Source organism: Lentinus tigrinus (genome assembly GCF_003813185.1).
Source record: "Lentinus tigrinus ALCF2SS1-7 unplaced genomic scaffold L226scaffold_50, whole genome shotgun sequence".
Classification (NCBI taxonomy): Eukaryota; Fungi; Basidiomycota; class Agaricomycetes; order Polyporales; family Polyporaceae; genus Lentinus; species Lentinus tigrinus.
The window spans coordinates 140,933-155,146 of record NW_027137959.1 but is presented as its reverse complement, the minus strand read 5'-3'; the positions used below and the strand labels follow the sequence as shown (position 1 = coordinate 155,146).

Genomic DNA, 14,214 nt, shown 5'->3' with positions numbered 1-14,214 from the left:
CGTTGACTACGTCCGACGGCAACGGCAACAACGAGCTCATCACGACGACCACATTACGACTGCTGACGTGCGAGAGCCCGGCGACAAGGTTACAACACACATCCTCGTTCTGCGACCTAATCGCCCCCGGATCCGAGAAGTCCAAGCGCGGGATCTTTGCTCACCATGTCTATCAACAAGATTACCGCTGAGAGGAACCAACGGATGCTGCTGGAACTAGCGTCGCAGCCAGGGAACGGTACGCTTGACAGTACTCAACAGTAGAGGCTAGCCTGACGGACGAGACTCGTGCAGACATCTGCGCGGACTGCAAGACGCGCAACCCGCGGTGGGCATCATACAACCTCGGCATCTTCATCTGGTGAGTACTCGTCGTATAAAGCCTGTCGACATGGGGTGACGAGGGCCGCAGCGTGAATTGTGCGAGCATACACCGCAAGATGGGGACGCACATCTCCAAGGTGTAGGTAGGGTCGCGCTCCGTGTTTCGTCCAGCAGGGTGACATCACCTTTCGCAGGAAGAGTCTGACGCTGGACACATGGACAAAGGAACAAGTCGAGGTAAGTCTACATGTTCCACATCAGAGCGCTCCCGTGATGTACGTCGGTACACAGTTCATGAAGTCGACGGGCAACATCAAGTCCAATGCGCACTACAACCCGGACGAAATCAGGCATCCTCCGCCGACGAATATGATCGACGCGGAGCGGGATAGCGACTTGGAGAAGTACATCCGATGTGAGTCCTCCTCCGTATTAGTCTCATCGACATGCCCCGACCTCGTCGCAGCGAAGTACCAGTACAAGTCCTACGTATCCCGCTCGGCACAAGTCGCAGCGCTGCTTGGCCCGTCGCGATCTGCGGCTGATCGTCTATCTTCCGCTCCAACACGGTCGCAAACTATGCCTCATTCTGCAATCGCATCGACACCGTCGTCGTCCAAGATCGCCACCATCCCCTCCGTGCCGGCGCCGACGACACCGGCGAGCACATTACGTGCCGCAGAATCGCTGTATTCACAGTCGCAATTTCGTTCCGTGTCACAACCTCTCTCCACGCCTTCAAGTGGACAAGTCCAGCAGCAACGACCAGCGACGCAGCCACCGCAACCGCAGTCATCAAATCCCATCTTCAACGACCTCGCGCAGCTCCAAGCTCCTGCCGCGAACTCGTCGCTACCGCTACAATACGCATCGCCAGCCACGCCGCAGCCGATGGGCATGCCCACGTTGAACACCACAGGCCTTGCGCCACCGAACCAGTTCTCGGGCCTGTCGGTGAGCCCGAACAACCCCTTCCCGTCCGCTTTGGCGCAACAACAGTCCGTGGGTGCGTTTGGCGGTGCATCGCGGAGTATGAGTCTGAACACGGGTCTGTCCTCTATGAACATGGGCGGTCTAACCCCGACTATGACGGGCGCGTCTCCGTCAATGTTCCAGCCCCAGCCTACACAGGGTGGCCTGTCGACGCCCACTTCTTACATGCCGCAACACACGACGCCAAGTCCTAATCCCTTTGGCCGGCAATCCCTCACTCCCTCCAACCTTGGCGTCCAGCAATCGTTCGCACCGTCCTCATTTAGCCAGCAGTCCATGCTGTCCGTACAACCACAAGGCTCGCCTATGATCCCCACCCAGCCGATGCCGCAGGGCTCGCCTATGATCCAGACGCAACCCATGCCCCAAAGCTCGCCCATGATGTCGATGCAACCCATGCCGCAAGGCTCGCCGATGTTCCCCACCCAGCAGCTCGGCATGATGCAGGGCTCGCCGATCTTCCCCTCGCAGACGCCCGGCCAGCCGCAGATGCAGATGGGGAACCCGTTCATGCAGAACCAGCCCCAACAAGGGCAGTACGGGACGTCTGCCCAGCAGTTCCTTCAGCAGATGCAGCCGCATGCACCACAGCAGCAGCAGCAGCAGCAACAGGGGGGGTACGGACAGCCGAGCGCGTTTGGAGGGACGGGGTGGCAGCAGACGGGATTCCAGGGCCAGCAGCAATGGGGTATGTGACGGGAGGACGGAAGAAGGATAAACGGATGGACAGGAGTTGGAAGATCGGGTGTGCATGTAAGTATTCATGGCTACTGCTTTCCCGGACTTGCATACATACAGTACAATCAAGAAATGGACTGCAGGAGCAGGGCATCTAACGCGCGCGCGCATCAAACGTAGGGGGCCGGTATTTGAGCCTTGTCCTCTATAAGTGTAACAGCTCGAGCCCTTTCGTATCATGTCAGGATCCCGACCGCGTCGCCGTTGTCTCCGCCCTGCGCCCTCTCCGTCTTCTTCTCGCACCTCACGACTCGCCGCACGCGCTCGAGGGCCTCTACACGCTGCTCCGGACCAATCGTCCGCAGCTGCCCCACCGCGTCCTCGACGTCGCGCAGGCGGATGCGGTTCCCCCAGATGCTGTGGCGGTACGTATCGACAAGGCGGACAGACTCGAGAGCTTCCTGCCCCGGGCGGGCGAGCATGGCGGCGACGCTGCTCGGGGGCAGGAGCGTCGCCTGGCCGATGTAGAGCGTGCGGAGGCTCGGGAGCGGGGGCAGCAAGGGTGCGCCGCGCGAGAGGGACGTGTTCACGCCGAGCTCGTCCGAGGGGAAGGACATGTTCGTGAGCGTGATGTGCTCGACGACCGTCCATGTCGAGATTGCGCAGATGAGGTGGTACGTCGCGGTGGGCACGATCTGGGTTGCGGGAAGGGGCCAGTCAGTCACGTATCTGTTGTGTCAGCCGCGTTCGCGATGCTCGACTTGCGCGTGCGCGCATGGGAAGAGAAGAGACTCACGGCGGTTGAGAAGTGATGCTCCGGGTCGGGCCCTCGCCAGACGAACGTCTTTGGGCTGCGCGCGTGCGCTCCTGTGAATATGCGATTGGACGTGCGCAGGGAAGGCGGGGCACTTACTTCGCGAGCGATAAGGCCTCGTAGATGTGGCCCAGGTGCGGATTGCTGCTGTGCGAGTGCAGGCGCAACGAAAGCAGGTCGAGCGCGACTTGTGCGGTCTCGCTGTCTCCATTTGTGCTATGCCCGACTGTTGGTCCTGCCGCGATGGCGCGAGAACGCTGACAACGCTTGAGCGCGCCCATGAGATGTCTGAACACCTCGAAATCAGCGGATCCACCCGCGAGCGCAATCACGACCGAGCGCGGAGCGCACGCGAGCGGTGCGCTACCCTTGGCAAAGAGGATGAGCTGATTGATGGAGTGGAAGTGCAGGTGACCGTGGAGGAGCGGCTGGCCAAGCTCGAGGAACGTCTTGTTGACGCAGAGGATTTCGCCTGGACTTGGGTGTTCGTCTAGCGCGAACGCCAGGATGGCCTGTAGAAGCTCAGTAGGGACGCGCGAGAGGGACATGGTAGAGGGGCAAGGTACTGCGGCATACCCCGCACTCCGAGCAATGCATATCTTACCCATACGAGCGCTCGGAGCCGCCGGAATAACGCCATGTACCGGTAACTTCCACTGGGGACCTCTGCTTTTCGGGCTGGAGTCTGAACAAGAAAAGGACTCTGTGGCATCATCACATAGCGTCAACTAGCACAAGCACTCCTTCACGATACAACCCTCGGTCGCAGGCACTAATCGCTATCGATCTCTATCTGTACCAAGGTGAAGCAGATGTTAATGTTGTTGCATGAAGGCACCGATGCGAGCAAGGGGGAGGAGAAGACTTACTGTTTCAGCTACCTTACGTTTCGCCCTCGTCGCAGCGGCCCGTGTTGACGTTCGCCCTGTCGGGGCGAAGCTCAAGGTTGCTTGCGACGCCTTACTCGTCGCCGCCTTTCTGGCAGGTGCCTTCGCCGGGGCCTTCTTGCTCGATTGGCTGCATGCATCGGTCTGGTGAGAACTGCAATCCATTGCGACGGTGCAAGAGAGAACACACCTCAGAACCGCCGCGCGGTTCGTGCGCTTCGGTGGCGCAGGCTCCTCCTCGATCTCGTCCTGGTCCTCTTCTTCATCATCGTCGTCGTCGGACACTACCTTCGCCTTGGCCTTCGCTTTGCCCCGGGCTGGAGCCTTCTTCGACGCAGCTGCGGTCTTCTTCGGTGCGGCCTTGGCGCGGCCTTTCTTGGGAGCTGGCTCATCGGACATCTCAAAGTCGGATCCACCACCGTCAACGTCCATCATCATCGAGTCCATGGAGGCGTCGGACTCGTCCGCGGTCTTCGCCTTGCCCTGAACCAGGTAGAGCGATGAGGAGACGGAACGCAATATGGAATCGGGGTACGTCGGACGTTACCTTTCCTTTGGATGGCTTCTCCTCTCGCCTCTCCTTGTAATTCTGCTCCTGCTCTTCACGTACTTTCTCAACCTGGTAGTGCAGTGAGCATGTCTGCAGAACAATATGAAGATATGGCGCACTATATCCCCGATGTTCTCCGGATCCACCTCAGCCCCATTGGCCTGCACGCCCTTCATCAGCGATCGAAGAGCAGTACTGACGTGTCTGTGTATGTCCATTCATGAGCACACAGCGCCAGGAAGTCACAGAGAAACGCATACGTCTGTATAGCATGTGGATCGTCCTTGTCCACGAACATCTCAATCGCATCGGACATGCCGACTTCGCCGAGCAGTTGCAGCTCCTGCGCGGCCAGGTACTCCCGGACAAGCGTCTGTACGCGGACCTTCGACAGCTTCTCCGCAACGCTGAGCTCGGGATCATCAATGCTCAGCTCAGGCTGGTCGGCCTTGACTTTGGTGCCGCGCGTGGCGCTCTTTTTTGAGCGGTGGAATGTCAGAACATCGCGCGGGTTAGCGAGGCGGCCTTGGAACTCTTGTCCGAACCGGACGGGATTGGACATCTCGCTGACATCGGTCGTATCTACTTTGAGACGGACGAGTGGGAGGGGGCGGGGTAGCTCGGGTTCGCCCTCTGCGATAGCGCGTGCGTTGCGTTCGTCCCATTGTTCGTTAGCTTTGTCAATAAGCTCATTGACCTACGAAGCGGTAAGCCACAGCGGTGTCGAACAGACCCTCAACATACCTTGTTCTTCAAGTACTTCGCAATCTCGATCTTGTCGTTGAGGTCGAACCCCTCCTTTTCCGCAGCCTCGGCCAGGTTCACGTCATCAATCACGAACGGTCGCACGCCCCGGAGAGGTATAGGGGTCAGCTGGAACTCTTTGCCATGGATGGTAAGTAGCGCGACATGTCTGGGAGCGACTGGTCAGACAGAGGAGCACAAGATGTTTGCGTAGGACTTACTTCTCCAAAGACTCTCCATCGGCAAGGGACGTAGCCACAGACGAGCCGGGCTGTGTGATGTAGTACCGCTTCCCCGCCACTGGCTCGGGTATGATGCGGCAGTCGTGCTCGTGTCCCCAGACAATGAGGTCAATGCTGTCATCGAACATGCCTTCAGGGACTGACTGCTGCGGTCCATGGGCTACCCTGTGGCCACTGTTTTAGAGTGATCCTAGGTAGCTTGTACACACTGCGTACCGGTTCTGGTGGATGAGCAGGATGTTAAACCAATCGTCCTTATCCTTAGGCATGTACATGCGGACGCGGTTGCTGCGAAGCTCAAAGTGCATGCGCTGATCTTTGACGTTGCCGACGCCGTAAAGTCCTAGACGTGTGTTTCCTTTCCGAAGAAGGACAGGTCGAATGGCGATCCCGGTGTTCTGCGCTTCGGCGTCGTTGAGTGGCAAGTCGATCTTGCCCATGTAGTTGATCAGGCCGGTCACGGAAAGCATGTCGAGTGCACACAAAGCACCTTCCTGCGATAGAAGCGGGCCAGTTATGAAGACTTATTGAATCGTGACTATATGCGGCCTGCTTACCGGTCCTGCGCCTTGTGGATCATCGTGGTTTCCGTGGATGGAGAATACGGGGATGGCGATGTTCAGGTTGGGGTCTTCATAGTTGATAGCTGGGAAGCTATGTAGGTGAATATTCGTACCGGAATATGTGTGAGGGTGAAGTACCGAGGCACTCACGAGTAACCTGCTGCCTTCCCGTCGTTGGGGTCGCTCAGGAGCTCGATCTGTATGGGTCGGTCCCCGAGGGTGTACTCCCGCAAGAGCGCCATGACTTGGTACAGGCAGTCTCTCGAAGGCCGGTTTTCGTGAAACAGGTCTCCCGCGAGAAGAATGAAATCGACCTTCCCACATAGCGATGAGCGCGACACCCACTTCGAGATACTCAAACTCACATCGTGCTTCACCGCTAACTGCAGAATCTCTTTGAACGCGTTGATCGAATCCTGTCCTCGAATGGGGTCCCGCTCGTTGTAGCCAATGTGGTTGTCGGTCGCTAGCATGATCTTTATGGTGCTCTCGGGGTCTAGATGCACGCTGCAAGTCAATATGCGTTCCTGTGGCTGGAGAGGAATAAACGAAGACGTACCGCCGTTGTGGATGGTAGGGGGAGGGATGCCCTCCAGCTCGTCGTCGGAGTGGTTGCTCATTGATTCGGTTTTTGCAGGAGGAGGGGGGTAGCCGTGATGGACGTCGAAGTCAAAAGTCAGATGTGGCTCCGACGCGACGCGACGCGACGCGTCGGACGCGCGCGCTTTCTCGACGCGCGGCGCAGTCAGGCCGTTGGCGTCAACAGTGCCACCTTTTTTGCCTTTCGCCAGCACTACTGCGGCGTCGACGAGCTCCCCATCTACGACGTCGGCTCGTGTCCCTCCCATAGACGTCCTCGACGACTCCTGAAGGCTTGACGACTGCAAGATGCCCTCCCCTTCGTCGCACCAGCATCCGCCGTCCAGGGCGTTAGTCGTGAGTAGCCTTGTCGTGTGCACATTCTGAGAGGTCTCTGACATGTTGCGCAGGCTGGCACGGTCTCCTTTTACCTGGTCGCCGCATTGGCTGTATGTCATAAGCGCATATATGTGGTTGAGACGTCTGACTGATAGATTGAATGGCATCGGTGACGGATTAGATGGTCATGGCGTGAGTGCACCGTTCTGCTCTTTACACCGTCCCGCTACACGTAGCGGACGCGCCTCTTGTTCTCCTTGCATGTGCGATGGAACAGGCCCGGAATCTTGAGTGTCTTGCGAACCCGACGAGAGGATGGGGTCGTTACATCCGCCTCGCTAATCTGAGTTCGTGCTGAGGGAGGCCATTATGCTGACTATATGCGCAGAAACAAATGGGTGCTCAACACCACCGATACTCCCCTGTTCTTCCTTCTCGCGCAGCTCGTCATTGCCGTTGTGCTGTTCCTGTTTGCACACATGGCGGGCTTGCTCCAACTGCCGCTCCAACTGGACATGCAAGTCTGCAAAGGACTGATACCCATGGTTGGCCTGAACGTTGTCGGGCTCAGGTGCGTGTTCCAGTGCTTCAACTCGCGGTGCGTTGCCCAAATATTTTGAGGAAACAGCTTCAGCAATTATACCCTCAAATACGTCGACGCCTCTTTCTACCAGGTCGCACGCGGTATGGTTCTTCCATTCACCGTCGGCACGTCCTTCTTCCTCTTGCACGCACGCCCCTCTCTCCGTATCCTCGCTGCTTGCGCTGTTGTCACTACCGGATTCTTCGTGGGTGTCTTCCTTGACGGCACTGAGGTGTCCCTGGTTGGCGTCACCTTCGGTGTCCTCAGTTCTATGATTACTGCCGTCCACTCCGTCGTTATCAAGAAGAGCTTGGATGTTGTACACGGAAGTGCATTGCACCTGTCCTGGTACACAAATCTGCTCAGCGCGGTCGTCCTCGCCCCGATTCTCGTGCTCGTTGGCGAGCTCCCTGGTGTCATGAAGCTCCTCTTCGGCCCCAACGAAAGTGCCCCGGGTGAGATGAGCACTCTCTCGACCTTCGTGATGGGTTCCATCATCACCGTGAGCATTGGCGTATGTTTTGGAAGTATCGCAGTTGTTGAAGTCTCTCATTGCAGGGTGTCTTCGGCTTCCTTATGAGCGTAGCGAGCTTGATGTCGATTAAGGTTACCTCTCCCATCACCCACATGGTGTCTTCCGCCGTGCGTGGTGTCGCAGCCTCAATGCTTGGATACTGGCTCTTCCATGACACCATCACCAAGTAAGTATTTCGCTTTGTAGCTGGTCCGATTCACCATGCTAATATCACAATCCAGTGGCCGTGCCTCTTCCATTGCGATCATCCTATTGGGCTCCATTTGGTACACCTGGATCAAGCACATCGAGTCGCAAGCTGCAAAGCCACACTATGAGCCGGTCGCTCTGGACGATATGGAGGAGGGCAAGTCCAGACCGGAGAACGGCCACGCGCATCGCCACTCGCAGGTACGAGATGCGCGCGACTAGGCGCTCACGCGATTGTAGGAGTTGCGTACACATACAAACTATCCTCTTGTCCACCGTTCGTGGTTAAAATATTCGGGCCGATGTGCTGATAATATAATGTATAGAGGTTTCTGTTCGCATCCAGTCAGCCTAGACTCGACCCTATCTCCCCGAGCAGCAACCGTTTACGCTCGGTGTAACTGTACGGGATGCTATCGCAGCCATAGCGCTGAAGCGCGAACACCAGCTGTTCGTCGCTAAGCCTCTCAATGTCGGAGACGTGGCGAAGGGGAGGAAACGGCTAGTGGGTGGTTAGCCGCATACTGCAATGATTGCGAAAGATACCCACTAGGTCTTCGAACACCCAATCGCTTGGAGACGTCCCGTCAAGCGCAGGGACCTCTTCATAGTGGCGCGCTAATCCGTCTCCTCGAGAATAATTATCGCGCTGGATCATACAAACGGACATTCAGTAAGCAGGTAAGATACATGTATATGTGCCGTGGTATCACCTTTCTGATGGAGCGTTCGAGCTTCACGCATCGCAATTCGAGACTCTGCAACCTCTGCTCCAGGTCATCCATCAAGTCCTTCACCGCCGCTGTGGGCCTACTCTCCACCATCTTCAACCCGTCGTCGGGAGGACACTTGTTGCCCTCCGGCCTTTGCATATTGCTGCTGTTAGGCGTCGGCTTGTCGTTTACTCCCTTATCTTCCCCGCCGGAATCCCGTAGATGGCCCAGAACTGCGTCAAATCGCTCTGAAAAGTAGATGTCCAGCAGATCAATCCGAGCTTCGAGATTGTTCTTCTGGGCGGCCAGCATAAGTTCCAGTTTCTGACAAGCGAGGTGCGCCTCCTTTGCGCCTTTAGTATCTTTCGCCGCATTAATCTGGATTTCTAGCGCACTGATCTTGCCGTTGACTCGCTTCTCGACTTCAGAAACGAGGGACCGCGTCTCTTTCCCCTCCACAACCTGCGACTCCAGTGCGCCAATCTTGCTATTGAGTCGCTGCTCGATATCTCCAGCGAGAGACCGCGTCTCCCGTCCCATCTCCAGGCCCATCTCGTAGACACGCATTCCTAGCTCCTCATTGGCCTTCTCCCCCAACACCACCATCTGCTGCTCGATGTCCGACTTCAGGCTGTCCCGGAGCCGCTCCCCGGCAGCGCTGACCTTGGCGTCGGCCTGTTGGTATAACCAGTTCTCCACCTCGGCGACCTTGTCCTTGAGGGTATCGTTGAGACGCTCCTCGGCAATGCTGACCTTGGCGTCGGCCTGCTTGCATAACCAGCTTTCCACCTCGGCGACCTTCTTGAGCGCACCATCCAGACGCTCTTCGGCAGCGTTGACCTTGGCGTCGGCATGCTGATACAACCAACTTTCCACCCCAGTAGCCTTCTCCTTGAGCGCACTATCCAGACGCTCCTCGACAGCGCTGACTTTTGCGTCGCTCTGCTTGAATAGCCATCTCTCCACCTTGGCGACCTTCTCTTCGAGCGCACTTTCCAGACGCTCCTCTACAGCGCTGACCTTAGCGTCGGCCTGCTTGCACAACCAGCTCTCTGCCTTGGTGATCTTCTCCTTCACCGCGCCATCCAGACGCTCCTCGACAGCGCTAGCCTTGGCGTCGGCCTGCTTGTGCAGCAAGCTCCCCACCTCGGCGATCTTCTCCTTCACCGCACCATCCAGACGCTCTTCGGCAACATTGACCTTAATGTCGGCCTGCCGGTAGAACCAGCTCTCCACCTCAGTGGCCTTCTTTTTGAGCGCATCATCCAGACGCTTCTCGACGTCGACGTCGATCTCCGAGGGCAACTTGGCGGGGCGCACCTCCGTCGCCTTCATCCCCGTCTCCATCATCAGCACTTTCGCCTCCACCTCCTTCATCCGCGCTTCCATCAAGGCCCTGTACTGCGCGTTGACCTGGGTGAACCACTCTCTTGCGCTCTTGCGGTAGTCATCCATCGCCTCCTGAAGCGCCCCGCTGACGTACTGCTTGACCATGGCTTCGATGTCGAACTGTGCCTGCAGTGGCGGCGCGCCGCTTCCTGTGAACGTCGTCAAGATTGAACAATCAGTCTCATCATTCGCCAGCCTCCAACTGACACAGGGTCAAGGCTCACCGTCTACGGGATAGCCATACGGGTAGACTTGGGGATATGGCACCTGTGCGGGGTCTAATTGGGGATATTGTACCTGTTCCGGGTTTACTTGAGCATATGGTCCTGGCTGTTGGTCGACTGAGGGATATTGTACCTCTGGTGGGTAGAATTGGGGATATGGTACCGGTGGTGGGTAGGTATAGTGCGACATGTCTGAGGATCATGGGCGGTGGATAGGTAGACGAGTGAGTTCAGACTTCGCGTTGTTATGCACCCCTTGCACTGCCGTTGTTCGTACTCTCAAGACCGTCTCTTCTTTTTCAGACTCAATTGCCATCTTTGTCGAACAAACGAAGTACAAACGCAAGCGCCTGAGGCGCTTGGCCGTAGTAGCGACGCCCGATCGAGTTCGATCTCGACGATGACTTGCTCTTGAGTATGTTTGCTGTTAGTGAAGATAATCCATCTTAGTGCAAGATCTCCAAAAGCGCTACTGTTCTCGATCGGGATTGGCATAGTGCAATGTGATTGACTACCTTGGTCGCGATGCCGGCGCCGCTTCTACATCAGGATCGAGGACAATCGGCTACCAGTCGACTACTTGGAAGTCCTTGGATTATTTCCAAGTGGAGTTCTTTGGAAGTACGGCGTTTAAGAGGTGAGTTACTCATAGAACGTGCCGCTGTATAGGCTCCAGCTAACTCTCAGTGATGCGAACGAGACCTGTTCGTGATAATTCCAGTCGGAGCGAGAGTCCGACAAAGGTCCATGCACATACAGCCCAGAATATAGGACGTGTGGATCAATCAAGCCTCGAACGCACTCGATAGCGGGGAGGCTGCGAGAGCTCGCTAGGCATTGACACCCATTGTATAGGCAGGCTGAAAGGGGTAAGTGCATTTTGTTCGGCTCTACGCCGTCCAATGCTCTGTCTCTCACGCAAGCCATCTTGTAGCAGACACGGACATAAGTATAGTCGAGCTCAGCCGGCTTATTATGACTTTCGGCTCGCAGCCGTCAATATACCACCATAGCCTCACTCACTGCCTGGCCGTGACGCTCATCGGAAGTTCACCGACCCATGGCCCTTATCCTCAGACGCGACCCCTGGGCGGAATCTCCGAGCGCTGGATCTCATCGGCGTAAGTCCGCCTCCTCAGGACAATTCCGACGACTCTTCCAATGTGTGCGCCACGCCCATGACTAGCCCATCGCTGCGCCTCGAGTGGTTCTCGTTGATTTATTCGGGACCTATAATCAGAGTGCTAGGACGTCAGCGCGAGAAATGCCGTAAGCCATTTCCTGTCCCTCCCAACATTTGCATTGACTTCTACCTGGACCCGCGTTTCACCGCCGCAGACATACGTGTGCATGTGCTCCAATTGCTGGGATTCCTTGCGCCCACGGAACACAGGCTTATATTGTTCTCCGACCTTTATCCGTCCGAATGCACGATCTGCCAAGATTGCGTAGCGGTCGCGGGGCATAAGAGGCCTCTCTCTCCTCCTGGCTGGTACGAGGTCTCTAGGTCTCAATCCTTCTCGAGCAACAACTAAGATGATCGTACCTCTGTTTCTTGCCTTGAGCATCGTTACTCTCCCGCTTGCGGTACACGGGCGGCAGACGACTGTCATACCGAAGTCCAACTTCATCCCTTTACACCCGGCAGTCCCATCCTCGTCCCTCCAGCTAACTCTGGTCTTGCCTCCCACCAACATCGATGGTCTTCATGCGGCACTCTATGACGTTAGCGATCCGAAGAGCCCCAACTATGGGAAGCACCTATCCAAGGCCGAAGTACGTCTCCGTTTGGCTTGTAACATCTCGTGTGTTCAGCCTTATCAAGCTCTCCCCTTTTAGGTGGAAGCGTTCGTTGCGCCTAAGCCAGACAGTGTCAAGGCCGTCACCGACTGGCTGACACAGCACAACATTCACGCTCAGGTCGCCTCGCCGTCCGGAGATATGCTGCGCATCAATATCCCCGTGTCCGAGGCGAACGACCTCCTCGAGGCCAACTTCACCGAGTTCAAGGACCAAAATACCGGGTTGACCTTGACACGGACATTGTCCGTTTCGATCCCAGACGAGGTAGCACCCCACCTCCAGTACATCTATCCTACCACGCAGTACGTATTTGTCTGCATCCATGCATGCTAAGCTTCACCGCATCGCTGATTCAATGGACCTATGACTGATGACTGATGAATTACCATGTTCTAGGTTCATTGTCCCGCTCAAGCCGCACAACCCGGCCTTCGAGGTCGTCACGCCGCCGCCAAAGATGAAAACAAAGCGGCAGGGGGTAGATATTTGCGCCATCGACGTCGTCCCACAATGCCTGGAGGACTACTACCACTTCCCTAGTGCACCTGCTACGGCTACAGATAACAGTATCGGCGTCAGCGCGTACCTGAACGAGATAGCGACTGAGGACGACCTTGATGTGCGTGAGGGTGTTTGCTCTTGCTCAGCTGCACACCAAACCTGACCGATATCAAATGACGGACAGATTTTCTTCCTGGCATGGAGACCCGATGTCACCACCACTCCCGAGTTCAACGTCGTGTCCGTAGACGGTGGTGTCACTAGCGGTGTCGGTACGGGTGAAGCGGTACGAGCTTTCCTTTCACACTGATTCGGGTGCGCTCGTGCAAACTTATCACTCCGCAGAGCCTGGATATTCAGTACACCGTCGGAGTCGCGACCGGCGTGCCGACAACGCTCTACTCTGTGGGCGACGCGGGTGGGCAGGGCTTCATCGATCTCGTGAACTTCCTACTTGGCCTGGACGAGCTCCCACTAGTGCTCAGTACTAGCTATGGGTTCAACGAGTCCGACTTTTTTGGTGCAGAGGACTTTGCAAAGTGAGTCTGTGCTTCTCCCTCTGCCGGTGTGCTATGTATCTCATGTCATCGTTATCACAGTACGTTCTGCAATGCGTATGCTCAACTTGGCGCTCGTGGAACCAGTGTCTTCTTTTGCTCCGGGGACAATGGCGTGTACAGCTTCTCGTTTGATAGTGCGTGCGACGCTACGACGTTTGGGCCCACGTTCCCCAGCACCTGTCCTTTGTATGTTCCCCGTCCCCAACACTGCTCTCAATAGTTCCACTGTCGCTGAACTTCCTCCTTTCAGCCTCACTTCCGTCGGTGCAACCACCGGGTTCAACGGACCCGAAGTCGTGGCGAACTTCTCTGGCGGCGGTTTCTCGAACATATTCTCCAGACCGGACTACCAGAGCACGGTGGTCTCGGGGTACCTCGACGCCCTCGGGAGCACGAACGCAGGTCTGTTCAACCGGACCGGCCGCGCCTTCCCCGACGTCTCTGCGCAAGGGGTGAACTACGTGACGAGGATCAACGGCACCTTCTGGCTGTCTGACGGCACGAGCGCATCCACGCCGGTGTGGGCGAGCGTCGTCGCGCTGCTGAACGACGCTCGCCTGAATGCGGGCAAGGCCCCGCTCGGGTTTATCAACCCACTGCTGTACTCGCAGGGCGCCGCGGCGCTCAACGACGTCACGAACGGGAGCAATGCTGGGTGCGGGAAGCAGGGATTCCCTGCGATGGAAGGATGGGATCCGGTGCGAGCCTTTGTTGTGCGGTATCGAGGCCCGTCTGGCTGACTTCAGTTTGATACAGGCGACTGGTCTGGGCTCGCCGGACTACGACAAATTGTTGGCCCTTGTCATCGGACTTTGAGTCTGCGGTAGAAGCCCTTGCAGTTGCAAGAATGTAAGATATATGATTTGTAGGACTTGGCTGACTTTCATTCGTTTCGTGTATTATGAGGACGCTCTGATACTTCTTGTTCAATTCCCACTGGTCACTGGCAGCTTTTGTCAGATTTGATTCAGGCCTCTCTCCGATAGTCTCGACTCATCAAGTGT

At 56.8% G+C, this 14,214-nt stretch overlaps 6 protein-coding genes across 6 annotated transcripts; 3 read left to right on the top strand and 3 right to left on the bottom strand.

Annotated features, from left to right (window-relative positions):
* Window positions 1-165: 165 nt before the first annotated feature.
* L226DRAFT_575823 (ArfGap-domain-containing protein) lies at window positions 166-2,013 on the top strand (the record flags this gene model as incomplete). Its single annotated transcript, XM_067685256.1, has 6 exons — window positions 166-238; window positions 295-361; window positions 413-463; window positions 519-561; window positions 616-739; window positions 791-2,013. The coding sequence occupies 6 exons, from the start codon at window positions 166-168 to the stop codon at window positions 2,011-2,013; spliced, it is 1,581 nt and encodes a 526-aa protein (XP_067529771.1).
* Window positions 2,014-2,231: 218 nt separating this feature from the next.
* L226DRAFT_472099 (uncharacterized protein) lies at window positions 2,232-3,357 on the bottom strand (the record flags this gene model as incomplete). Its single annotated transcript, XM_067676436.1, has 3 exons — window positions 2,232-2,690; window positions 2,792-2,846; window positions 2,909-3,357. The coding sequence occupies 3 exons, from the start codon at window positions 3,355-3,357 to the stop codon at window positions 2,232-2,234; spliced, it is 963 nt and encodes a 320-aa protein (XP_067529770.1).
* A 418-nt stretch (window positions 3,358-3,775) lies between these two features.
* L226DRAFT_305089 (DNA repair exonuclease) lies at window positions 3,776-6,460 on the bottom strand. The gene is made up of 11 exons (XM_067673737.1): window positions 6,355-6,460; window positions 6,161-6,291; window positions 5,946-6,109; window positions 5,790-5,886; window positions 5,449-5,726; window positions 5,212-5,397; window positions 4,991-5,159; window positions 4,507-4,943; window positions 4,366-4,450; window positions 3,887-4,315; window positions 3,776-3,826 (listed from the first exon to the last, which is right to left on the bottom strand). Exons 1-10 carry the CDS (start codon window positions 6,413-6,415, stop codon window positions 4,118-4,120), a joined length of 1,806 nt encoding a protein of 601 aa, XP_067529769.1. The 5' UTR covers window positions 6,416-6,460; the 3' UTR covers window positions 3,776-3,826; window positions 3,887-4,117.
* A 504-nt stretch (window positions 6,461-6,964) lies between these two features.
* On the top strand, window positions 6,965-8,304 carry L226DRAFT_304813 (uncharacterized protein). Its single transcript, XM_067673733.1, has 4 exons — window positions 6,965-7,284; window positions 7,342-7,798; window positions 7,855-7,997; window positions 8,053-8,304. Exons 1-4 carry the CDS (start codon window positions 7,094-7,096, stop codon window positions 8,240-8,242), a joined length of 981 nt encoding a protein of 326 aa, XP_067529768.1. The 5' UTR covers window positions 6,965-7,093; the 3' UTR covers window positions 8,243-8,304.
* A 62-nt stretch (window positions 8,305-8,366) lies between these two features.
* Window positions 8,367-10,536, bottom strand: L226DRAFT_575819 (uncharacterized protein; the record flags this gene model as incomplete). The annotated part of the gene is made up of 5 exons (XM_067685255.1): window positions 8,367-8,522; window positions 8,571-8,669; window positions 8,734-10,271; window positions 10,347-10,419; window positions 10,480-10,536. 5 exons carry the CDS (start codon window positions 10,534-10,536, stop codon window positions 8,367-8,369), a joined length of 1,923 nt encoding a protein of 640 aa, XP_067529767.1.
* Window positions 10,537-11,570: 1,034 nt separating this feature from the next.
* L226DRAFT_516131 (family S53 protease) lies at window positions 11,571-14,152 on the top strand. Its single transcript, XM_067678468.1, has 9 exons — window positions 11,571-11,615; window positions 11,685-12,122; window positions 12,186-12,451; window positions 12,546-12,768; window positions 12,835-12,936; window positions 12,996-13,189; window positions 13,250-13,396; window positions 13,461-13,908; window positions 13,967-14,152. Exons 2-9 carry the CDS (start codon window positions 11,883-11,885, stop codon window positions 14,024-14,026), a joined length of 1,680 nt encoding a protein of 559 aa, XP_067529766.1. The 5' UTR covers window positions 11,571-11,615; window positions 11,685-11,882; the 3' UTR covers window positions 14,027-14,152.
* The last annotated feature ends 62 nt before the right edge of the window (window positions 14,153-14,214 follow it).

Bases quoted from the DNA above. Each gene is read 5' to 3' on its own strand.
- L226DRAFT_305089 (XM_067673737.1), bottom strand. From the start codon at position 6,415: ATGAGCAACCACTCCGACGACGAGCTGGAGGGCATCCCTCCCCCTACC. The intron at 6,110-6,160 runs GTGAGTTTGAGT...CTATGTGGGAAG, and splicing joins AGTTAGCGGTGAAGCACGAT to GTCGATTTCATTCTTCTCGC. The intron at 5,160-5,211 runs GTAAGTCCTACG...AGTCGCTCCCAG, and splicing joins GATGGAGAGTCTTTGGAGAA to ACATGTCGCGCTACTTACCA.
- L226DRAFT_304813 (XM_067673733.1), top strand. From the start codon at position 7,094: ATGCGCAGAAACAAATGGGTGCTCAACACCACCGATACTCCCCTGTTC. The intron at 7,285-7,341 runs GTGCGTGTTCCA...TTGAGGAAACAG, and splicing joins CTGAACGTTGTCGGGCTCAG to CTTCAGCAATTATACCCTCA. The intron at 7,799-7,854 runs GTGAGCATTGGC...CTCTCATTGCAG, and splicing joins TGATGGGTTCCATCATCACC to GGTGTCTTCGGCTTCCTTAT.
- L226DRAFT_516131 (XM_067678468.1), top strand. From the start codon at position 11,883: ATGATCGTACCTCTGTTTCTTGCCTTGAGCATCGTTACTCTCCCGCTT. The intron at 12,769-12,834 runs GTGCGTGAGGGT...AATGACGGACAG, and splicing joins CGACTGAGGACGACCTTGAT to ATTTTCTTCCTGGCATGGAG. The intron at 13,190-13,249 runs GTGAGTCTGTGC...TCGTTATCACAG, and splicing joins GGTGCAGAGGACTTTGCAAA to TACGTTCTGCAATGCGTATG.